The sequence below is a fragment of the Notolepis coatsorum genome (genome assembly GCF_963971535.1).
Source record: "Notolepis coatsorum genome assembly, chromosome: 20".
NCBI lineage: Eukaryota > Metazoa > Chordata > Actinopteri > Aulopiformes > Paralepididae > Notolepis > Notolepis coatsorum.
The window spans coordinates 47,739,361-47,765,381 of NC_140184.1; the positions used below are offsets into that span (position 1 = coordinate 47,739,361).

The 26,021-nt window shown below is 45.0% G+C and overlaps 1 protein-coding gene across 1 annotated transcript in view; it reads right to left on the reverse strand.

The window, feature by feature from the left end:
* Positions 1-1,342: 1,342 nt before the first annotated feature.
* scamp5b (secretory carrier membrane protein 5b) overlaps positions 1,343-26,021 on the reverse strand; it is a gene marked incomplete at both ends in the record, with an annotated part of 49,425 nt that continues 24,746 nt past the window's right edge. Inside the window, 5 exons of the mRNA XM_084337112.1 lie at positions 1,343-1,510; positions 4,299-4,416; positions 7,026-7,127; positions 16,130-16,286; positions 25,417-25,536. Coding sequence (XP_084193238.1) covers positions 1,343-1,510; positions 4,299-4,416; positions 7,026-7,127; positions 16,130-16,286; positions 25,417-25,536 — 665 coding nt within the window. The remainder of the gene's footprint in view (positions 1,511-4,298; positions 4,417-7,025; positions 7,128-16,129; positions 16,287-25,416; positions 25,537-26,021) is intronic.

Genomic DNA, 26,021 nt, shown 5'->3' on the forward strand with positions numbered 1-26,021 from the left:
CGCCTCTTCCGGGCGACGGCTATGCGATGCCACCCATTAAACTAATGGAGTCCGTCACCTTTAGAGCTATAACTATATTCTATATTATAGCTATGGATACAATACTATAGTCATTTGACACTGAGTTTCTTCCGGTCAAGATGCAAAAATGAAATAATTTTTCCATCCATACGTTCCCGTTTTATACCGTGGTGAATATGAGTGTTATTTCGGAATGATCCGGGCCAATTCCTGAGAGGCTGGTTATAAGCCGCAACGTGTATTATACTAAATGCATTGGTTTTTTGTCCCTACACACGCCACAATTAAAAAATCAAATGCATATGATAGCTATTATGTTCCATCATGAATGCATGAAAGGGTGGGGGGGGGGTCGTTTTTCGATGCTTTGATCGTCACCAACGGAATACGTTATGGACTAGCGTTACACACATACGCTCGGATCGCAATGAAAAAATTATTGGATCAACGCAAGATTGATACCATATAGCCCTTACCTTGACTAGGATGTACCCCAAGAAGAATATTCCAATTATCTGATCGCCATTCCAAGTATTGATGTCCATTGTTTCGCCAACATAATCCACCACAGAATACGGATCCGGAGTAATTGTTTCTTCTCAATCCGAGCATTAGAACCGCTACACTTGTCCGACAAAGAAAAGTCCGACCGGACCTATATAATCGATGCACAACCCAAGACACAGCGTTTCAAAGGATGTGCAATACCGGCCACATCCTACCAGGCGGCGGTATTGGACTTTTGCGATCTCAGACTCATTCCCTATGATAACACCAGGCTCCCTGGATGGAATAGGGTATTAAAATCGATTTTTTTTTAAACAATCTAGAAACGTGTTAACACGTGATTGGCACTCAACGGTCGGGCGTCAGAAACGTGTAAATCAGTGAATTGCACTGAATGTGTTAACATCAGTACCACACCAGCAACCAACTAATGTTAGCTAACTAGCTAGCAAGTAGCAACATCCCGGCGATGTGGAAGTCCTCACATCAGCATTTTCTTCTATGTGCAATTTATATGCCCCCCCCCCCCCCCCCCCTCGAAATGCTCAAATATTTGTGGTCCATGCTCAAACTAGAAAGGCTAGGGCAATGGTATTACAGGTGGGTAATGGCTAGACGGCATCCACATTACAGCCATGTGCCTCTGGAGAAGAAGAATGCTCTGGGCATGTTGCATTGTGGACTCCTCACATGACCCACCTGACCTCACACCTCACAGCAGCTTTATGAACGGTTGGTGAGTAACATTGTTGACAGCTTGCTCATGCTTTGGCATTTCCCGCTCTGCCATGCCATGCTCCTCTGTTTTAAGAGGCTACATCTGGTTCTCTGTGTGTTGCGGGTTCGAGTACGGCTCTTGTATGGCTCCTGCAGCCGCGCCCATGGCTGCCTGCTGGACGTGAGGGTTCTTCCAGGCTCCTGTGGTCCATTCCTCTTGGGCCTTGGTCATGCTGCCACCACTGCCACGGTAAAGATTATGGATCTAGAGCAGGTAAAGGGAAGACTACAAGTTAGAGTCTGACAGAGTAAACACCATAGACACCATACACCTTCATAGAGGGGTTTCTTGTTGGTAAACACAATGGGTTAGAGCCAATCAGAAATACCCACTGAGTCACATGACTGAGTTACCCCCTACCTGTGTTGAGCTGTGTAAAAAAGTACAACAGGGCTCTATGGAGAAATCGGCATGGCTGTGAGTGTGAATCGGTCACGTGTTACATATCTATTGTTGGCATGGATTGATTGTTTAGATTGCTAGCATGGCTAACAAATGCAAATATATTGTAGTCTGCCCCATTGTTCTGACCAGGATCACATTCCTTTTTGCCTCCTTGATGCACACGCACACTGAGTCTGATGTGGACGAAACACTTGTCTTTAAATCTAGAGTCTGAGCTCTTGAGCTCCTCCTCCCTCAGATTTTTTTAACAATATGAAACTACAGGTTCATACCTTAAAAATAAGCCATCAATTGTAAAATTCTAGCCGATAGTTTTCAAGCAATGTCCTATGAAACATTCTGGTAAAATCCTAACCAAGTCGTAGCACAGGGGTTTGAAAGGATTCAAGTGAATTCAGCAATTTGATGAAAGAACTACACTCCCTCCCAGAATACAATGTGATCAATGTCACTAGACCAATTCACACGTGGAACAAAGGCCCAGTTTCTAGTCTGTTTTTCCTTTGTTATTCCAATGACTGGGCCCAGGCGGCCTACAGTGACACACACTTTGATTTGATGCCATGTACACACGCTAGATATATAGAGGTTTACCTGAATACATTACTAATATTATTAGGGCTATTATTAGAGAGAGAGAGAGAGAGAGAGAGAGAGAGAGAGAGAGAGAGAGAGAGAGAGAGAGAGAGAGAGAGAGAGAGAGAGAGAGAGAGAGAGAGAGAGAGAGAGAGAGAGAGAGAGAGACATTTATAATAATTATTATTATTAAATAGAATAAGGTCGCTTTCACACAGGGGCTGTTTGGTCCGGACTTTCGGACCAGAATTCGATAGTCCGGTTTTTCGGGTCTGTGTGAATGCGCGTCGAACTCGGTCCGCGGACCAAGCAGGCGAACTCTAGTCCGCCTGAAAACGTAGGTCTCGGTTCGGCTTCAGCGGACCAAATATAGGAAGTGATTATTATTACCACTGCTTGCAGCACTCACTGCAAAACAAGCACACTGCATCTAATCTATCTATCTATCTATCTATCTATCTATCTATCTATCTATCTATCTATCTATCTATCTATCTATCTATCTATCTATCTATCTATCTATCTATCTATCTATCTATCTATCTATCTATAATATATCTATATATCTAACTGTGCATCTTGGGAAGAAGGAAGAAACACACGGCTTATTATTATTACCGAGGCGCACGGCATTAATAATGGATCAATGCCACGTCAATACTATTATTATTATTATTATTATATTATTATTATTGGTCTACAAGTTGTTTAGCGAGAGGATGGTGGTAATGTGCTTCAATAGAACAATGGATCAATGCCATGTCAAAACTCGCTCCGCTGATCTGGAGTCAGACAGAGCTCGCAGACAGCACACACAGACACACACACGCGCGCGCGCACACACAGGCATTTCCACTGTCCAATAGACAAGCGCCCTTTTCGACCGTGTGACATTGTTCAGAAGGTCTCGGTCCGCTGACAGATTTCTCTATGTGAACGCAGGCGAACCAAATGAAGAATGCAACAATGTTGCAACTTCACCCCCAGAACCGCACCGAGTCCACCAAAACTATATGTGGAAGCGACCTAATTTTCTATAGGCTTGCCGTGGTAGTCAGTGATACTGGTGTCATTCTGTGTTCAGGTATCCACTGAGTAAATTAATTGCCTACTGCCCCTTTAACAACTTAGGCTTGGTAAGTTTCAGTTTCACTTGTAGAGAGGATTTAACTGCACGTGAAGACAGATGACATGTTACACAATGGCATTTGGATTTATCAATATTTTGGATTTAAACACAGTAGCAGTTCAACTGGAGAGGAGCTCAGATGATCAGTCCGGAAAAGTATGTAGGCTATTGCTTTTTTTTCTCTCTATCAGCTGTGAGAGAATGTCCGCAGGAGAGAGTTGGCGTGTGTGTTGGTGACACACAGATACACAACGACTGCAAAAAGTTGTGTCCCGTGGATATTATTGCAAGAGATAATTCATACATATTATGAAAAGCCAATCTGTTGTTTAGAATTTGGATGGGGGGTAGCGAGTGTCTGATAAGTCTCTGCGGGGTCTAACACCTTTTCACAGCGCACACACCGCGCTGGGTGTGTGTGCGTGTGCGTGTATGTGCGTTTCGTGACGCGTTGTAGTTCCCAGGAGTACGGGGATAATTACAACCATACCATCTAGCAAGAATTAAACATATAATTTACAAGTCGTATTAAGTTTAGCAAGTAAGGAGACATATATATAACGTCTCAAAGCACTCGAAAATGTAATTTTTCTATTTTTACAGATTTCTGAAAAGAGCTACTTTCTGACCATTTGGGAGAAATTCTAAGTCCTTTTGTTCATTGCCGACGGGTGCAAACAGGTGTTTCGATTCCGCACAGTGTCACACACAGGGTGGAGGGGGTGGAAATGGGATAGAATCTGCAATGTTCAGAGAACAAATGATCAAACCTTATGCCCTTGTAAAAATAGATGTATGGCGAAAACGTGGGGGGAATTATCCACACTAGCACTATCCACACTATATATCACCACACATTATGCCCTGATGAGGATGACTTACCCTGGTGAGGGCAATGAAGGAGAGAGTGGCCACGGCAGTAAACATGATGGTAGGGACCAGCATGACCAGTGCTATCAGAATGTTGTAACTGAAGAAGGAGATGGTTGCCAGCCAGCCGCTGAAAAGAGCAGAAAAGACTCTTCAACTATATTTAATCTAAACTGATATTAAACATTTATGAGCAAACAATTGTGTGCACAAAAATGCAGGCTGCAGTTAAACCCTGTACATAAAAGGCAGCTCAAAAAGGCTGGCATTAATACACTTTATGGAAGTTTATTATCTTATACTAATAATAATAATAATAATAATAATAATAATAATAATAATAATAATAATAATAATAATAATAATAATAATAATAATAATAATAATAATAATAATAATAATAATAATAACAATAATAATAATAATAATAATAATAATAATAATAATAATAATAATAAACTGTATTTGTATAGAACCTTTCATACAGAAACTGCAGCTCAAAGTGCTTCACAACAGAAAAAAGACAGGCATAAAATGAGCACATAAAGTGCAGACATATAAAATCACAGTTTTTTACATTAGGATCTAACATCCCAACAGGCCAACTTGTTTATGGTTTGATTCAGTTTTAAATAGACAATAATAAAAAGAGTAAGATAAAATAGACAGAGGAAAATAGTGCAATAGTGCAGTGCAATACAATTGCAGAATAGAATAGATTATAAAATATATAAAAGAATACAGTGCAATAATAGAATAGTAGAATAGAATAGATAGTAAAATTATGCAATAGAATGGACAGAGTAAAATAGTGCTACAGTACAATCAACAGCGGGGTGTATTAGAAGGCTATGGTGAAGAGGTACGTTTTTAGCATATTTTTTAGCTAATGTCTAATCTATGTAAGTCGGGTGAGATTTTGAGAATCCCTTTAAAATTCCACTCAAAATATAATAACAGGACTGTCATAAAAATCAGATGAGCACCATGGACTCCAGACGCTCCAGAACTGGCAATCATCCGCTGATGGCAAAGATTATTGGTCAGCGTTGTAGCCAATGAGTGTACCTTTCCAACGATGCCCCACGTGGGGGGGGGTGCAAATACAGGAAGTAGGTGAAAGTTGGCAAGTGAAAACAAGAAGTGAATCACACTTCAGAATGAACGGCCGTGGATGAGGAAATGGATTTTGGAGAGCTTTTTTTTCTTTTTGGTTTTACTCGGACGTCTCTCAAAGACCCATTTCCGAAAAGATTTTTATAAATTTGGACCTGTACTACATAAGACTTCAGGCTATGGAACCGCTGTGTTTTCCAGCTTATACCTATTTTTTTATAATTCTTTTTATTTTTATATTGCAACCGCTACAGAAAAATGTGAGTACACAAGTTCAAGTTCAACTCAAGTTCAGACCTCTGTTACTCTATTTCATTAGCACTAAAAGTGATTTTCCTTTTTTGCATTAGTAACTTCAGAATGTTATCTTTCAAAAGAGACCAGGCTCATGCATGTGATATAAGTATAGAGTATAAAGCTAAGCTTTGCGAAAATAAAGTATGCAGTCCTCTAGTTCTAGTAAAAAATAATTCACTTTTCTGGGTCCCTGTTAAGAGGTTAATAAATGGTTATCTTTTTGTTTAGACAAAATCTCTTGGTCACCCTGACCGATGAGCAGACATTTCCTTTTGTGTTTTCTGGGAGTGGCTGGCTCTGCGCTGACATGGCTGACATCATACCTCAATGACCGCTCCTACCAAGTGTCATGGAGAGGGACCCTGTCGGCCACCCGCCCCCTGCGGACGGGTGTCCCCCAGGGCTCAGTTCTAGGACCCCTTCTCTTCTCCCTCTACACTAAATCACTGGGTAACATCATCACGTCTCATGGCTTCTCCTATCATTGGTATGCCGACGATACTCAACTCTTCCTCTCCTTCCCTCCCTCAGATATCCACGTCTCTGAGCGGATCTCGGCCTGTCTGTCCGACATCTCCGCTTGGATGACGACCAACCACCTCAAACTGAACCTAAGCAAAACAGAATTGCTCCACCTGCCGGCCAAATCCTCCCCCCTGACCGACCTTTCCATTACAGTCGAGAATGCAGCTGTGACCACATCCCCGACCGCCAAGAACCTTGGTGTTGTTCTTGACGAGTCCGACCAGTTGAACTTCTCTGCTCACATCGCAGCGACAACCAGAACCTGCAGATTCCTCCTGAGCAACGTCAGAAGGCTCTGCCCCTTCCTGACAAAAGAAGCCACCCAACTCCTCGTCCAATCAACAGTCATCTCCCGCCTCGACTACTGTCTCTAACTACACACTCAAGACCCCTACGCTCTGCATCTTCTGGCCGCCTCAGACCTACTCCTATCCAAGCTCTGGGAGGCTCATCAAAGAGAAGTCGCCTATTCTCAGTCCTTGCCCCACAATGGTGGAATAAACTACCCACCCCAGTTAGGACAGCCGAAACCCGTCCAATCTTTCACCATCGACTAAAGACGCACTTCTTCAACCATTATCTGAATTAAAAAGAAAAAGAAAAAAATATCTAACCTAACTAACCTTACTATCATGCACTTGTCCTAATAAACGAACCTACACTGTAGCACTCAACACTTTGATGAACATTGTTACTCAGCTGATAGAGTTGTGACCTTCCTGATGACTTGTTGTACAGAACTTGTAAGTCGCTTTGGATAAAAGCGTCAGCTAAATGACTAAATGTAAATGTGTTCCTTACCACACTCCCCATCCAGGGATACCTATACTCTGAATGATGCTGATTCCAACTTGAGCCATGAAGACGAAGAAGAACGCCATGAAGTTGAAGGAGCTGTCAGTCCTGAGACAAGTACAAAAAATAAATAAAAAAGGCAGTAAAACAACACTGTCACAAATCTATACACTGTTATTGTTATTACTTACCACATTGTAGTGGTGTCTTGTTACATCATCTTACATGAGCTCCTTCAAATTAGATTTGTTTACTCCCACACGCAAAAGCTTGTGTCACTTGTGTCTTTGTGTGTGTGTGTGTATCTGTGTCTGTAACCACGATAGCTCACGCATCTTTAATCCGTCTTGGCTCGGACTTTGTGGATAGTGATGTCAATCACAGCAGCACAAAAAACACATGAACACGTCTGTTAATGAGCCAGTTGTGTTTACAATTGCCTAATTGCCCCTCAATGTATTTGTGATTAATGGAAATGTTCATGTGTTTCGTGCTGCTGTGATCACTAGGGGTGGGAATCACCAGAGGCCTACGATAAGATATTGTAATATCACGCTATCTCAATATATTGCGGTTTATTACCATTTTTCAACTGCAAATGATGTCCCCAATGGAAAACTTTGTTAACATCTGCAATACAAAAATATATACGTCATCGGTTTTATCTAATACGATAATGTTTTCAGTCTGTTCACCTCAAAAATATTGATATATTGCTGTATGGATTTGAATGATGATAATAATACTGAATATTACATTACTGATTATTACTATCCGCGTCACAAAGGTCCTGCACAATAGGTCAAAGATCGATGGAGGTCGGAGGTCGGAGGTCAATGTTTTAGCCACTGGTGTATGAATGGTGACTGACAAGGTTTTTAATTGAGAGGTGCTAAGTGGAGACGTGAACTGGTTTACGCAAGGTCTACTCAGACTACACAATATTATAATGCAGTGTATAGTGTTTGCAGGTCGACACATGCTGTAGCGCGGGTGTTGCACCTCTCTGCCATTCTAGTTTAACCTCTTATGCCCGACAAATGACATCTGGTCATAAATCAATATCTCCAGACTGTTCTACAAAAGTATCGGTTTTATTTTCAACGTATTCAAGTATAAACATCATAAACATGTCACAACAGCATTTATAATGTATATTATCATCAATACGTTAGTTTAGCAATAGGTTAAAGTGTTATTAGATCGATTTTACTTTATTTCGTCTGTTTATTTCGCCAGAGGCGACCATTTTGGAACCATGGGAATTGTAGTTTTTTTGTGGCCATTTTGTAGAGAAAAGCGCTAGCTCTGGATCTGGGTTGGAATTTTTCAGAACTACACTTCCTGAAAGCCTCTATGGAGTTTCAAGCTTCATAGTTCTGTATGCATTTTTTTAATAACTCTTATTATTCGGGATAATAAGCCACAAAACGTAACGTTATTGACAAATATTGAAGCGCAGTTAGTTTATCTTCCCTATTGTTAGCATGCAGAAACATTTAGATTTGAAATTAGTTTCAAAACGGTTGAACACTGATCAAAATTAAAAAGTACAGTAGATTACAGTAGATTTCATTATCTGTTCTTATGCACGCCTGGTGATACTAAATCCAAATTGAACTCGGCCATTTGAAAGATAATATATGTATATATATAAATGTGCGAATATAAGCCTGCTATTCTATAATAATATTTCAAATTGCATTGGTCCGGATGGGAGAATTCAGTACTGTATCTACAGAAGCTTCTGTTTAATCATCTTCCCTTTATTCATTTCCTTAGGTTTTTTGTACACATGATCTCAAGAAGGTACTGAACGAGATAAGTGGCAGTTCTCCATGTCTGGTCATTATTAGCATGGTGTTATTCACTGTCAAAGATGCAAAGAAAAATCATAATTCATATTCTCCTTTGTTTCATCACAATTTAAGCAAGCCTAGTAATATACACAATATCTCTGACACTGGGAATACATTCACTGAGGTCCATAGTGTTATGGTTTGTAACCGACCTCAAACGCAACGGCACAGAGAGGAAGTTCAGAGTTAGCCAAAGCTAGGGCGTATTTATTTACAGAGTCACAAGATGGATGAAGTACAGCAATCGAACAAACGGGGATCTGGCATGTGACGATGTAGCGGCTCTGCAGATACTCCCAGTAGGTAGTGGTGAGGAATTGGCAAGTGACGTTGAAGCGGCTCTGCAGATACTCCCAGCTTTCACTCCCGGTGGAAACGGAGAGAGAGAGAAATCAGAGTTAGCCCAACGAACACACAGAGGCAGAGAGGTGACTGGTCCAGTATTAATCCAAGTGACTTGATCTTCGGTGTACCACACACGGTAATCTTCAGTGTTAATCTAACACAAAAATTAGGTGAGTCCAGTACAAACAAAAACGGGATTTCTTCTGTGTTCACCAAACACACAAAAAACTGATAATCCAAAAAGACTGTTTCCAAAAACTCACCAGAGCGCAACGCGAAAAGCGGGCAGATAACGAGGTGCAGCTCCGAACGGGGAACCAGGTTCTCCACAGCGGTTCTCCACAAAAGGTCCTGGAGAGCAAAAAGACAGGAACAGCGACGGGGAAGGCAGGTATATGCAGGTGTATTTCAGAACGACCCAACATCGATAGTAAGGAGGTCTGAGTATATAAAGCCTTCAGGGGCGCTAATTACAGGCTGTGACAGCTGCGGGATGAGATTGATACTTGCTCCAAAAGTGTGTGGCGGGGAAAGCACCAATCAACACGGCACCTTAAAGGAACGGAGCGCGTGGCGGGGAATGCATTAATCAACATAGTACCTTAAAGGGACGGAGCGTGTGGCGGGGAGCGGACCAAACCTCACAGTACCCCCCCCTCCACGGGAGCCACCCGGCGACCAGCCCAACCCGGCTCGCCCGGATGGGCACGATGGAAGTCGGTGATCAAGCCGGGATCCACGATGAGCTGGCGGGAGACCCAGCTCCGTTCTTCTGGACCGTACCCCTCCCAGTCCACCAGGTACTGGAACCCCCGACCCCGCCGTCGAACGCCCATCAACCGGCGGACCTGCCACTGGGGGTGACCGTCCACCATCTCGGGAGGAGGTGGTTCCGGAGCAGGAGGCATCAGGGGACTGAGAGAGACAGGCTTAACCCGGGACACATGGAAAACGGGGTGAATGTGCATGGACGCAGGAAGCTTAAGACTCACCGCCGCCGGATTGAGTACCTTCAGAACCTCAAAAGGACCGACGAACCGGGGGTTAAGCTTCTTGGCCGAGGACCGAAGTGGAAGGTCCCTTGCGGAAAGCCACACCCTCTGCCCAGGGTGGTACGTCGGCGCAGGAACCCGGCGCCGGTCAGCCCCACGACTGGCGCGCTCCGATGACCGGAGCAGCGAGGTCCTGGTGATCTCCCAGACCCGACGGCACCGGTCGAGGTGGTCCTGTACGGAGGGAACTGCCACCTCCGACTCCTGTGCAGGGAAAAGAGGGGGTTGGTAGCCCAGGGATACCTCAAAGGGTGAGAGGCCGGTGGCGGAACTGACCATGGAGTTGATGGAGTACTCGACCCAGGGAAGGAAACGGCTCCAAGAAGCTGGTCTCTCGGCATCCACACACCGAAGAGCAGACTCCACACTCTGGTTCATCCTCTCCGTTTGTCCGTTAGTCTGGGGATGATAACCAGAGGAAAGACTGACCGTTGCCCCCAATCCCTTGCAAAAAGCCCGCCATACCTGGGAAGTGAACTGGGGCCCCCGGTCCGAGACGACGTCCTGGGGAAAACCATGGAGGCGAAACACGTGGCGTGTCAGGAGGTCCGCCGTCTCGGCCGCCGAGGGAAGCTTGGGAAGGGCCACGAGGTGAACCCCCTTGCTGAACCGATCCACCACGGTCAGTAGGCACGTGTTCCCCTGGGAAGAAGGAAGACCCGTGACGAAGTCCAGCGCCACATGTGACCAAGGATGGCTCGGAATGGGAAGCGGCTGCAATAGCCCGGAGGGTGCCTGGTGGGAGGCCTTGCTGCGGGCGCAGACTGCGCAGGCCAGTACGAACTCCTTGACGTCGTTCCTCATGGTGGGCCACCAGAATCGACGAGCCAGGAAGGAGAATGTGCGATGAACGCCCGGGTGGCAGGCGAACCGGCTGGTATGGCCCCACTGGAGGACCCGGGACCGGACCGAGTCGGGGACGAAGAGACGATGAACCGGTACATTGCCTGGAGCGCGATGGAAGCGTAGGGCACGCCTTACCACCCCCTCGATGCCCAAGGTGACTACTCCTACCACCCTGGCCTCTGGGAGGATGGGAGTCGGGTCCTCAGTGGTTGGAGCCCCCTTGGAGTGTAACCGGGACAGGGAGTCGGCCTTCGTGTTGCGGGAACCAGGGCGAAACGTCAGCGAGAAGTCGAACCGACTGAAGAAGCTGGCCCATCTTGCCTGCCGGCCATTGAGGCGCTTGGAAGCACGGATGTACGTCAGGTTCTTGTGGTCCGTCCAAATGGTAAATGGCTCCTCGGCCTCCTCTAGCCAATGACGCCACTCCTCCAAGGCAGCCACAACCGCCAGCAGCTCCCGATTGCCGATGTCAATCCTCTCTGCAGGGAGGAAACGACACGAGTAGAAGGCGCACGGATGTACCTTCTGGTCTGTTGCCGACCGCTGGGATAAGATAGCTCCCAGTCCAGTATCCGAGGCGTCCACTTCTACGATGAACTGTCTCTTGGGGTCTGGATGGAGCAAGATCGGGGCGGAAGTGAACCTCTTCTTGAGGGAGCGGAACGCAGAACACGCCGTTGGGGACCAGTCGAACGGCAGGGCGGGAGAGGTCAGCCTGGTAAGCGGTTCCGCCACTTGACTGTAGTTCCGGATGAATCTTCGGTAGAAGTTGGCGAACCCGAGGAAGCTCTGTAACTCCTTCCGAGAGGTGGGTTCCGGCCACTCCTCCACGGCCCGGATCTTGCGAGGATCAGCTCGGGTCAAGCCTCTCTCCACGATGAAGCCCAGGTAATCGACGGAGTCGGAGTGGAATCGGCACTTCTCCGCCTTGACGAAGAGCCGATTGTGGAGGAGGCGCTCCAGCACACGGCGGACATGCTGGATGTGTTCCTCGAGGGTCTTGGAGAAGATTGATTGATTGATTGATTGATTGATTGATTGACTGAGATTGATTGATTGATTGAGATGAGGATGTCGTCTAGGTATACTACCACAAACTCCTCCAGCATGTCACGAAGGACGTCGTTCATGAGCGCCTGGAATACCGCCGGAGCGTTGGTGAGGCCGAACGGCATAACCAGGTACTCGTAGTGGCCCCTGGGAGTCTTGAAGGCGGTCTTCCACTCATCGCCCTCTCGGATACGGACTAGATGGTAGGCACTCCGGAGGTCCAGCTTGGTAAAGACGGTAGCCTGGGTGAGAGGCTCGAAGGTGGAGTTCATGAGAGGAAGAGGGTACTTGTTCTTAATGGTGATCTCGTTGAGCTGGCGATAGTCGATGCAGGGTCGAAGGTCTCCGTCCTTCTTCCCAACAAAGAAGAAGCCGGCCGCCACAGGAGAGGAGGAAGGCCGAATGAGTCCTGCTTCCAAGGACTCAGAGATGTATTGATCCATCGCTGCCTTCTCAGGGACGGTCAGACTGTAGAGGCGGCTGCCGGGAAGGGGAGCCCCTGAGCGGAGGTCGATGGCACAGTCGTAAGGCCGGTGAGGCGGAAGGGCCTGAGCCCTGGACTTACTGAAAACCTCCATGAGGTCGTGGTACTCGGGGGGTATGGTCGAGAGGTCCGGAGGCGGCTCACAAACGGATCTCCGGGGCGAGGGACAGGACGCCGCCTGAAGACACTGGGCATGACAGGAGGAGCTCCACCCCCTGATGGTACCGGAGGACCAGGCGATGTGGGGCTCGTGCAGCGCGAGCCAGGGCCGGCCCAGGACTACTGGGACAAGAGGGGATCTGGTGATAAAAAACTGGAGTCTCTCAACGTGGTTACCAGCAATGGTGAGCAGGACAGGGCAGGTGCGTTGAGTGATGTCAGCCAGGCGGTGTTGGTCCAATGCGAATACCTCCAATGGCCTCACTAGGTCCTCAAGTGGAATGTTGGCCCGGGTAGCAAACTCGAAGTCTAGGAAACTCTCGTCAGCCCCCGAGTCAATGAGTGCCTCCACCGTGGCCCTGTTGGTCCGCCCAGGCCAGGGTGACGCTCATCAGACGGCTAGGTGGTGCACGGCTCTGGGAACGAGAAAAACGGCTCACCAGGATCTCCCGGGGTCCCGGCGAGCCTGGTCTTTTGGCCGGGTGGGGCAGTTGGCGATATGGTGTCCATCCCGACCGCAGTAGAGGCAAAGGCCGGACCTGAACCTCGCCTCCCGTTCAGCTTGGCTAAGATGTGAACGTCCCAGCTGCATGGGTTCCTCCCCGGGCACCGAACGGGAGGGGAAAGAGCCGCCAGTCGTGTTGGGAGCAGGGCGGACCGCAGTACCGTCACGAGTACGGGGGGTCTGGAGAACCTCTGGAGGTCCCTGTCGGGTTGTGGCACAATCCTCGAAGTTACCATCGAACAACCGTGGTTCGGAGAGACGGGGCTCCCGAGGTGCGGGATCGGGAGGCGCGGGGCCTGCCAGGGCTGCGGGTGATGCTCCGGCCGAGGCTCCTGAAGTAAGTGGGGTTACAAGCAAGGTGTTAACGGTTTCACTCAGCGCTTGTAATTGGTGGAGAATATTAGACTGCTGGCTAGCCAGAGAGCCAAGGGACCCCTGAATAGGCAGGACCTGGTCTCGGAGCTCCTGTACAGCAGCCGCAGCCACACCTAGCTGTAGGCTGTGGTCGTTGGTTAACTCTATCTGGACCGCCAACGCTGTTCTGTAATCTTCAGTGTTAATCTAACACAAAAATTAGGTGAGTCCAGTACAAACAAAAACGGGATTTCTTCGGTGTTCACCAAACACACAAAAAACTGATAATCCAAAAAGACTGTTTCCAAAAACTCACCAGAGCGCAACGCGAAAAGCGGGTAGATAACGAGGCGCAGCTCCGAACGGGGAACCAGGTTCTCCACAGCGGTTCTCCACAAAAGGTCCTGGAGAGCAAAAAGACAGGAACAGCGACGGGGAAGGCAGGTATATGCAGGTGTATTTCAGAACGACCCAACATCGATAGTAAGGAGGTCTGAGTATATAAAGCCTTCAGGGGCGCTAATTACAAGCTGTGACAGCTGCGGGATGAGATTGATACTTGCTCCAAAAGCGTGTGGCGGGGAAAGCACCAATCAACACGGCACCTTAAAGGAACGGAGCGCGTGGCGGGGAATGCATTAATCAACATAATACCTTAAAGGGACGGAGCGTGTGGCGGGGAGCGGACCAAACCTCACACATAGATGTCTCTAGATACCAAGAATATGCAAATAGCCCTTGTAGAAGTGGAGCAATATTCCATTTACTTAGGTATGTATTTTAGGCGGATTTTCAGAAAATAGGCTCCGGGCTTAACACATTGGGCGCCGGGCATTGTGCCCATCATTATACCCAGTCTGCCATCACTGTAACCCTATGGAGATGTTTACCTTCTTTGCAGGGCTATAACTTTTTAAATATTATAGCTATATCTGCATTACTATGGCCCATTCAACATCGATTATCTATCGTTCAGGATGTGGGAATGTTATATTTTTTCATTCATACATTGTTGTGTTAATACCGTCTAGAATATAAGTATGTTTTTAAGCTTTTCTGCTGGGGCGGCTAAGTGGCGCAGTGGGCAAGGCGCTCGCCACTAACGCAGGATATGCTGGGTTCGAGCCCAGCTCTCGGCGTTGCTTCCGGCTTGGCTGGTCGTTCATACTAATACAATTGGCAGTATTAGGGGGTGGGAACGCCGGTGGGTGGGGATCGGACGTTGTGGACCGCGACTCCTACATGTCGGTTGGTGCGCCTGTACAGCAGAATCAGGAAGCAACAGGGGCAGCGTGAGCCTCCCACGCGTTACTCCTCGCCGCTGAGAGATCGCGCTGTACAGGTGAAAAGATGCGACAGCTGCCTCCTCGTGTACCGGAGGGGACACGTGATGCAAGGCTTGGTCCACATTGCAGCCGACCAGTGGGAGGCATGGTCTAACAACGTTCGAGACAGGGGAGGGTAGAATTGGACAATACGAAATTGGGATGGGAGAAAAATTTTAAATGGGGAGAAAAAGTAGATAAAAAAAAAAGCTTTTCTGCTGTAATTCCAAAAACGCTAGTTATAGGCCCTGACGCATATGATAGATTATCGATTGGTGTTTCTTTCCTATACACGCTATATTAAAAAATGCAAATGTATGATCGGTATACATTATGCTTCATCATGCGTGAAGGAAAGGGGGGGGGGTCGTTTATAATTCCTTGATCGTCAGTAACGGCTTTATTTAGTATGGGTTGATATGTTGAGCAGATGGTTTGCATTGGAATGAGTAAACAATCGGGCTGAAAATAACGTTATATTCCTCTTACCGTTCGCCGATGAGACCGGAGGAAAAAGATCCCAATTATTTGACGCCGATCTCCTAGATCCATTTCCGGTTTGTATGGCGCAATAAACGCCGAAATCATATAGATTATTGCGTTTCGAAAGCGATCCAAATGCACTCGAGTGTTTATATTGATCCACGTAACAAGATAGTACTGCCGGAGGAATTTCCTCGACGCACCAATCGCCACTTCCGGTTTAGCATGAGTGTAACTCGCCCGACCATCCACCAGGCGGCGGTATTGAGGCTTTGCAATCTCAGACAGGGTGCCGCTGCAGTCCGGAGGGAGGCTGGATGAATTATGAATGCCATGGCGAAAAAATGAAATATTGATCCCAAAAACGATTTACGCCGTTGTTGGCGTTCAACGCATGGCGGGCAATAACGACTTACGCCGTTTATGGCGCACAATGTGTTAAGAGGTTAATTATGTCCTAAATGTGCAACATTGGCTGAGCCAATTCTGTTTGTGAATTGTGTCCAAATCAATTATGTCATCAGAAATACAGTACATCATTGTCATGCTAAATATTAGCAGCATCATAATACTGCATTGGCACTCCTCAGTGCAACAATACTGTACCTCTAGTGACCATACTGTAATCTGGCTTTCTGTGTGACTTACTTGAAGGCCTTATAGATGGTCCTGAACCAGCAGACATAGGAGCAGGGAGTGAACAAGAGCAGCCATATGATGGCCAAGCCGAAGTTGGTCACCCCACCTCCACCAAACATCCACACAAAGCAGCCAATCAGATTCACTGCAAGTGTGGCACTGTTCACTGTAAGACAAGTGCATATTTTAGTAGACATAGACTACACACAGACACACACACAAACAAACACACACACACACACACACACACACACACACACACACACACACACGCACACACACACACACACACACACACACACACACACACACACACACACACACACATACACATACACATACACTCAAACACATACATGCATGGGCACACACACAAACATGCACTCAGGCACATGCATGCGTGAGCACACACACACGCACACACACACACACACACACACACACACACACACACCTTTTGACATGAGTGAAAATGGGGACAGCCAGCAGAACCAAATTTCTCTGGTTATCTGCCAGTGGTTGAGCGCCAGAACCCCCCGAAAACCCAAGAAATCTCGGGTTTTCATCGTTTTTTCTTTTTTCCCGATTTTAATATTCTACACTCTCACAGACCTATGTGTTACCATTGGAACTCATTCTGAGACCTCGAGAGTGCAATGCCAGACGAATCCGGCTAGGTGGCAGTATCGCCTACCCTATTTCACACTGTGTGTTACATTTTATATGATCCGGGCGGAGAATTTGGACCCGGGAAAGTGAAGCGGTTCATTCGAGCAACTTGGAACGTGTTCAGCACACTTGATGCATATTGTGCCATTTCATGTCAGGGACCCGATGGACATCAATACTGGAAATCGCGATCAGACAATTGGAATATTCATTTTGGAATACCTCCTAGTAAAGGTAAGGACTATATGACGTCAATCGTACTTTGATCCTACAATGATTTCACATTGATCGCAATGATCAACGCATGTAGTATTCAAAACGTATGCCGTTGCTGACAATCAGAGCATCAAAAAACGATGCATTCATGATGAAACATAATACCTATTATATACCTTTGATTTGGAAATAGTAACGTGTCCAGGCGAGCAATGCGAACAACTTTAGCTAAATTCACATAGCGCTCCATAACTCAGCTTCCAGGAATTAGCCCGGATCACTCTGAAACTATACAATATTCACCACGGGATAACACGCAAATGTATACATGAAACAATTTACTCTTTTTTACATGTTGGACGAGAGATAGTGACTGTCAAATGAGCCATAGTATTGTCTCCATAGCTATAATATAGCATATAGATATAGCTCTGCTAACATTGTGACGCACAGTGAAAATGCCTATATTTTAAAGCGTGGTCGCATTGACTACAGGGATGGGGATAATAGCTGGCACTGAAAGAGTTAAAGGTGCTGTAAGTGGGGCACCCAAGTGGCGACCCATGTAACGCGCTGCGTTGCGAAGCGGCCGACCCGGGTTCGATTCCCGGACCTGGCGTCCTTTGCCGAATGTCTTCCCCCCACTCTGTCTCCCGTTCTTCCTCTCTCTCTCCCTCTACCGGACTGCCCGGTAGTACAAACAAATAAAAATCTACCAAAAACATAATAATTTTTTTATTTTTTTTTATGTGCTGTAAGTGGTATTTTTTTGTTTGTTAAAATAAGTAGTCTATGTAAAAAAATTGCTCTACACTTTGACAGCCATCACTGATATAGAGTTTCTGGTCAGTAACATAGGTCTCCCTGTAGTCCCTCCGCTCTGCAGTAAACACAAAATATATTTTCTGGTATCCTCTCCCCAATTTATCTAATCAGGAGAGAGAACTCCACACTGCAAATAAATAAGAAATAAAAACGAAAATTAAAAGCAAATATACGCTTGACAAGTAAAATAATCTGCCAGTGCAGTAAGCAAATTTGGATTGCCAAGATTTCTTCAAATAAGTTTTAAAAAATTATATGTTTCTCTCTCCTGATTGGATAAAGTGGGAAGGGTGTATTTTCTGTTTACTGCAGAGCGGGGGGACTGGGAGACCCATGTTACTGATCAAACACTCTATATCAGTGATGGCTGTTGGAATGTAGAGCTACTACACTTATTTAAAAAAAGAAAATATAGCACCTTTAAGTCACACCCATTTCCCACTGAACCTCTCTGTTCGCTTTGAAATGGCTTTTCTGCTGGTGTCCACCGTCCATATCTATCTACTCTCAGCAATGCAATTAATCTACTACCCTCACAAGTTGTAATTGGTTGTAATTGGAGCTGTGCACGAACACTTCAGCTGTAGCTTTCTATGCAAATCAGCTTCACTTAAGGGTACAGTAAGCTCTACATTACATCAGAGTTACACACCCAGCCACAGCTGGAAATAGAGCTCTTCATCAGAGTTACACACCCAGCCACAGCTGGAAATAGAGCTCTTCATCAGAGTTACACACCAGCCACAGCTGGAATTAGAGCTCTTCATCAGAGTTACACACCCAGCCACAGCTGGAAATAGAGCTTGTCATCAGAGTTACACACCCAGCTACAGCTGGAAATAGAGCTCTTCATCAGAGTTACACACCCAGCCACAGCTGGAAATAGAGCTCGTCATCAGAGTTACACACCCAGCTACAGCTGGAAATAGAGCTCGTCATCAGAGTTACACACCCAGCCACAGCTGGAAATAGAGCTCTTCATCAGAGTTACACACCAGCCACAGCCGGAATTAGAGCTCTTCATCAGAGTTACACACCCAGCCACAGCTGGAATTAGAGCTGCTTTCTGACTTTAGGAGATAGTGGTGCTTGTTCACAAACAAAGACTAAACTGTCGTGGGCCACAGTACACATAACAGGGAATTCTTAGAATGGGTGACATTCCCCTTTAAACTTTCACACTCACAAAACACAATGAAAATACATGAACAAATTAAATGAATTGTAGGACAGCGCCACCAGACAAGCAACTCAACATGCCACATGCGCATAGTCTAACAGATGGAGTAATTGAAATTAAATTAAATAATTTAAAGACAGATGAAAGCTATGAGAGAGCATACGGAAAGGAATAACAATGTCACAGCCAAAAGCAGATTGAGGCATTTGATACCTGCTGTGGATGGATGGATCTGTGAAGAGATAAAAAGTTTGCCGCTAACAGTTATTTCATGGTAACCAGCACTCTAGCCCTAGCAGAACTCCAGTGGAGTCAAACTCAATTACCAAGGGGACTGAAATGAAAAATACAGATTATTTTGCAGGCCAGACACATAATAATACCTGAAAAATGTAAATGCACGTACATTAGCTGGTGCCTCAGTGAATACAAAGAAGGATATTTGTTTAAAAGGTGGGTACGGAAGTGTCAATGGATATTGGCTTATTATAAATCTATTTTACAGATTTAAAGGTTTCAATTATTCACCCACAAGAGTTTGTAAGATTAGCAATTCTAGATTAAACTAGTCATATGCACGCACGCAACGCACACAAAACATATCTTTCACCTTGGCATCTCTTTCTACCGCAGATTTAGCTTATCATGCTAAAACACTATAATTCCAATATTATTCAGAGTAGGTATGATGAATTAACAATAATTCACTTGATGAAATAAAATTGGATGCAACCGAATAATACCACGACTTGAGTCGAGTGAAAACGGATGACTGAGGAGCTTTTAAAAGTGAAAGTAAATAAAAACATACAACTGAAGGCTAAATACTGGGTCCTCCTCCAATGGCCCATGACAGCAGGGTTAGGTTATTGACTAAAAACACGATGCAGGTGAGGATAACACTGTTAACTCTGCGTTTTCTTGAAAAGTCGAGACATTTGTATTTCCACGAAGTAAGACAGAGGTGCGTTTGATTTGTATCACAGGCCAGTGTTATTGCGCCTAGGAGAGGCAGCAAGCCAAAATTTATTGATAAGCAAATTCAATGAAAATGTTAGGTAGTCTGGATTTGGCCAACAGGCCTCGAGTTTGACAATGTCATGTGCTGTAAGGGCTAGGCTTGGATAATTTAGGATAGACACATTTCTATAAATACCTGTTGAGACTCAAACTTTAGACGGGTTGTACATAGGAGGTTCCATGTTTAACCTTGCATGATTTCAAGCCATTATAAAAATGTGTGTGCAAAATAATTATAGCTGAATCCCTTTCTGAGAAACCTTAAAAGGTTATGTTCTGAATTTTGGAACCCTAGCCCTATGTCCTACTTACTAATGACTTTGCTGATCAGAGTTCTTTCTCAGCACAATCCATACCGTTCTTCATACTGGATACCTGCAGCCCCAGCTGGTTATAGCAACAAAACTAACGTACTGGGGTCTGTACAAGCCATGGAATAGTCATGCTGAACCCTACTCCACAGTGCTGAACCCTAGTAATGCTGAACCCTACTCCACAGTGCACCTCAAATAAAGAGGCTTGTTTTCAGCTATGTTCAGGTGCTTCTTTTTACTGTGGCCACCTTAACTGTACCTGCATTTTGTAGCTAATTAAGGATCCAGTCCACTATGAAGCACACCATGGATTGAGCTGAGAAAGGACTTCATCCGACAACATCATCAATAAATAGGGCTAGGGGTCCATCATTCTGAATTTACCCTTTAAGAGTTATCTAAATACCTTCATCAAAGTTTTTTTCAGAATGTGAATAAAAAGCTGTTTTACTTTTTTCAATGTAAATAGCCAATAGCCACAATAGAAAAAACAAACGAACAAACAGAGAATCACATCTGACTTTCAATTGCATGTTAGTCTCCCATTGTCCAGAGGCCCACTGAATCTGCAGATAAGGTATGATCCAATTTCACAATTAATCTAGTCTGGATTTGATGTCAGGACATTTTATCAACAACAGTTTTTGTTATTGTCAAGACATCTTGCACTGGTGACAGGGAAATATACCAAGTTACCAACACTTTCCTCTCTTTCGTTCTCTCTCTTTCTAACACACACACATGCACAAACACAAACACACTATCTCTCTCTTGCTCTCTCTCTTGCTCTCTAGTCTCTAAACATTGTACACACATTATGCACACACACAACCTTATCATAAGTATATGTCATTATCCAGATATCTCTGTACATCATATCTATAATTCCAAATATTTCTGTACATCATATCTATAATTCATATCATGTACATCAATGCCCCATTTAGTTTTGTCTACTCCTATATAAATATTTTGTTAGCTCGGCATTCTACAATGATCTAGGCTGGGGCCCATTGCTGTAACCTAGGTATTTCCATGTTGCAATGTGTCATTCTGTCAGTAAAATTATCCTTAATCAAAGACTCTCTATTGTCTACCTCCATGAATAATATCTCATCCGGTTAAATTATTATCAACTGGCAAGACATATGTGGTAACATTGACTGTGTATTTCATAACTAATATGTGTGAATAATTAGAGAACCATAATGTAAAAGCCAGGTGTACCTTTCAACAGCAAAATGGATTTTCAGTGCTAAAGTAAGGAGCTGATACTGGTGTCACAGACAGCCACTCAACCCCCACTCGTGACTAAAGACTGTATGCAAATGTCGCCCCACTAGAAACAAAGGAACTGAAAAGTTCCACTCAGCGCCTAACAGATTACAGACAGAGAGAAACAGAGGTGTGATTACAGACCTAAACTACTTTTGAGATTAACCAAAAGGTACATGGAAACTAATTTATAAACAAGACCATATTAAGTATCAAAATGTAAGCAAAAGAGTAAAACTGTGATAATACTGGAAGAGTGTAATTCATATACACTAGAGATATTTGGGTAAAATGTTTAAATAGGAGATGCCTCTGTAGAAGAACGCGACAGTCTAAAAGGAGGGGGGCCACCTGAAGACCCCAGCTGTTGACATACTGGAAGACACCGACGAGGAAATCAGGGGGGGCGGGACCGTCTCCCAGAAGACCAATCTAATTGGACCAAAACGTATTATTAGACTGTTATTATTGGTGGAAATTAGAGTATTTAAGAGAGAGCGCGGTGTTTGAGAGGGAGGCCAGACAACCCACCAGGGGGGTTTCTGTGTCTCTCAACCGATCCATCCAGAGACTGCTGATTTTCATGTGAGTAAATCATGGGAGAAACCAATGTTGTTTAGGTTAGAGTAATGTACAGATCCCTGATCTGTAAACCAGGTTTACTCATGTGTAAATGCTCAGTAAAGATTCTCTATTTCATTGATGTTAACATGAATACTGTTTTATGTGCATACTAGGTTTGATGTGCAAACCTTATTAAACCTTTGTACAAACATGTGTTTGATGTACCATGAAATAATCCTTGTATGTAAAAAGCAACCTTCTAATTCACTCTGAGCCCTTTGGCAAAATAAATCAGACTTGAGTTGAACTATAGTTCCTTCTTTGCCTGGCCTGCACAGTTTATTTCTCCACTCAGTAGAGAAAGACCATTTGTATCATTATGACCTTCTTCCTTTTCCAGATAGCAACCTTATTGTACTGCAACATAACCTTAGATATTGATTGATAATATACGACACATATTTCATATGTTCTACACACACTCTGGTTACTCACAGATCCACAGTCTGATTACTCACAGATCCACACAGTCTGGTTACTCACAGATCCACAGTCTGGTTACTCACAGATCCACACAGTCTGGTTACTCACAGATCCACACAGTCTGGTTACTCACAGATCCACACAGTCTGGCTACTCACAGATCCACACAGTCTGGCTACTCACAGGTCCACACAGTCTGGTTACTCACAGATCCACACAGTCTGGTTACTCACAGATCCACACAGTCTGGCTACTCACATATCCACACAGTCTGGCTACTCACAGATCCACACAGTCTGATTACTCACAAATCCACACAGTCTGGTTACTCACAGATCCACACAGTCTGGTTACTCACAGATCCACACAGTCTGGTTACTCACAGATCCACACAGTCTGGTTACTCACAGATCCACAGTCTGGTTACTCACAGATCCACACAGTCTGGTTACTCACAGATCCACACAGTCTGGTTACTCACAGATCCACACAGTCTGGCTACTCACAGATCCACACAGTCTGGCTACTCACAGGTCCACACAGTCTGGTTACTCACAGATCCACACAGTCTGGTTACTCACAGATCCACACAGTCTGGCTACTCACAGATCCACACAGTCTGGCTACTCCAGGGTTTCCGTTAGAAAAAATTGTTGCCGGTCTCCGTGACCTGCAAGATTTCAACTACCGGACAAATGAGATTAATTCCGGTCATAGTTTATTGAGCTTTAAAACAATTGAGATAGGCAGGCTATATAAAGAATGTCATCCTCAAGGCATGTAGATTTATAATATTATTACTTAAAACTAGGCTACTTTTGCGTATACAGTCATTAATATATTCCAAATAAAATAAGTCCCTCGATACTCCGTCTCCGTGCTGCTGCTGACTTGAAATAAAATAGACCGCGTATGTGGCAGTCGGTCTGACACTAAACAGCAGTCTGTTATAATCACATTTTTATGAGCTAACGAATTCCGTTATATTGGACATTTGTATTAATTATATCAAGCGAAGAACTGAGAAAGCAGAGAGAGTAGGATTCCGCAGAACAACGGCAACATTATCATGGTTTGCGTGACTACTCTCTCCACCTCAATGTCACGCGGTCGAAAAGGGCGCTTGTCTATTGGACAGTGGAAATGTGTGTGTGGCTGCGATCCTGTGTGTGCGCGCGCGCGTGTGTGTGTGTCTGTGTGTGTACTGCGGAGCCCAGATCAGCGGAGCCGAGTTTTGACATGGCATTGATCCATTGTTCTATTGAAGCACATTACCACCATCCTCTCGCGAAACAACTTGTAGACCACGGTGTTTTTATGAGTGCCCACAAGTAGCCGTTTTAATAATATAATAAGCCGCGCGCCTCGGTAATAATAATAAGCCGCGTTTTTTCTTCCTTCTTCCCAAGATGCACAGACATAGATAGATAGATAGATAGATAGATAGATAGATAGATAGATAGATAGATAGATAGATAGATAGATAGATAGATAGATAGATAGATAGATAGATAGAGAGATAGATAGATAGATAGAGAGATTAGATGCAGTGTGCTTGTTTTGCAGTGAGTGCTGCGAGCAGTGGTAATAATAATCACTTCCTATATTTGGTTCGCGTTTGGTCCGATGAAGCGAACCGAGACCTACGTTTTTAAAGCTCTCGCTGACAACGTCGTTGTCATTATTAGAAGCAACGAGGAAACAAATGTAATGATCGTTTCGTTCATCGCATAGGCTATTTAATTTTAGCCTATTTTAATACAATTCAAATAATCAAATTGTGCTTAGACTCAGGGAATTATTTTCACCGGACATTAAGACCGGAGAAATTAAATATGTCGGACTTCAAGAGATTTTGCCGGACAAATACCGGTAATTACCGGCTAACGGAAACGCTGGGCTACTCACAGATCCACACAGTCTGATTACTCACAAATCCACACAGTCTGGTTACTCACAGATCCACACAGTCTGGTTACTCACAGATCCACACAGTCTGGTTACTCACAGATCCACACAGTCTGGTTACTCACAGATCCACACAGTCTGATTACTCACAGATCCACACAGTCTGGTTACTCAGAGATCCACAGTCTGGCTACTCACAGATCCACAGTCTGGTTACTCACAGATCCACACAGTCTGGTTACTCAGAGATCCACACAGTCTGGTTACTCACAGATCCACACAGTCTGGCTACTCACAGATCCACACAGTCTGGTTACTCAGAGATCCACACAGTCTGGTTACTCACAGATCCACACAGTCTGGCTACTCACAGATCCACACAGTCTGGTTACTCACAGATCCACACAGTCTGGTTACTCACAGATCCACACAGTCTGGTTACTCACAGATCCACACAGTCTGGTTACTCAGAGATCCACAGTCTGGCTACTCACAGATCCACAGTCTGGTTACTCACAGATCCACACAGTCTGGTTACTCAGAGATCCACACAGTCTGGTTACTCACAGATCCACACAGTCTGGCTACTCACAGATCCACACAGTCTGGTTACTCACAGATCCACACAGTCTGGTTACTCACAGATCCACACAGTCTGGCTACTCACAGATCCACACAGTCTGGTTACTCACAGATCCACACAGTCTGGTTACTCAGAGATCCACACAGTCTGGTTACTCACAGATCCACACAGTCTGGCTACTCACAGATCCACACAGTCTGGTTACTCACAGATCCACACAGTCTGGCTACTCACAGATCCACACAGTCTGGTTACTCACAGATCCACAGGTGATACATTCGTTTGATCAAGGTGCGATGCTGTTCAGGGATCTCATCAAAGTCCTGGTAGAAACATGGCTTCAGAGGGATGAACGCTGGCAATGGAGGAAAGTTTGGCTCTGAAAGAAATGTGCGTCACAACGATCAGACACGAAACACTGACGATAAGAACGTAATAAAAAATACTACAACCTGCGGTCATTGCTTACCCGCCATTGTGGTACAATGTTGATGTTGTTTAGGTTAATTCAGGTCCTCGGTCTCTTGAACCTGTGGTGTCAGAAATTGCACAGCTTAAAGGAGCACACCAACATTATGGGAAATGTGATTACAGTCTTCTCCAGAGTCGGACAAGGAGATAGATTCCAATTTCCTCTCTGTGTGTTCGGTAGAAAGCTATTCGGCTGCAAGCTAGCCTAGCTTAGCACAAATTAATGGAAGTGGATACGATACGGACCACTAGCCTAGTTTAAAACCTAGAAGACGCTGGAGAAGATAGTAAGTGCATTTCCCATAATTTTGGCGTGTTCCTTTAACCCTTTCACTGCTGCACTATCAAAACGGTTAACCCTTTCACTGCGACAATACACAGGAGGTTAACCCT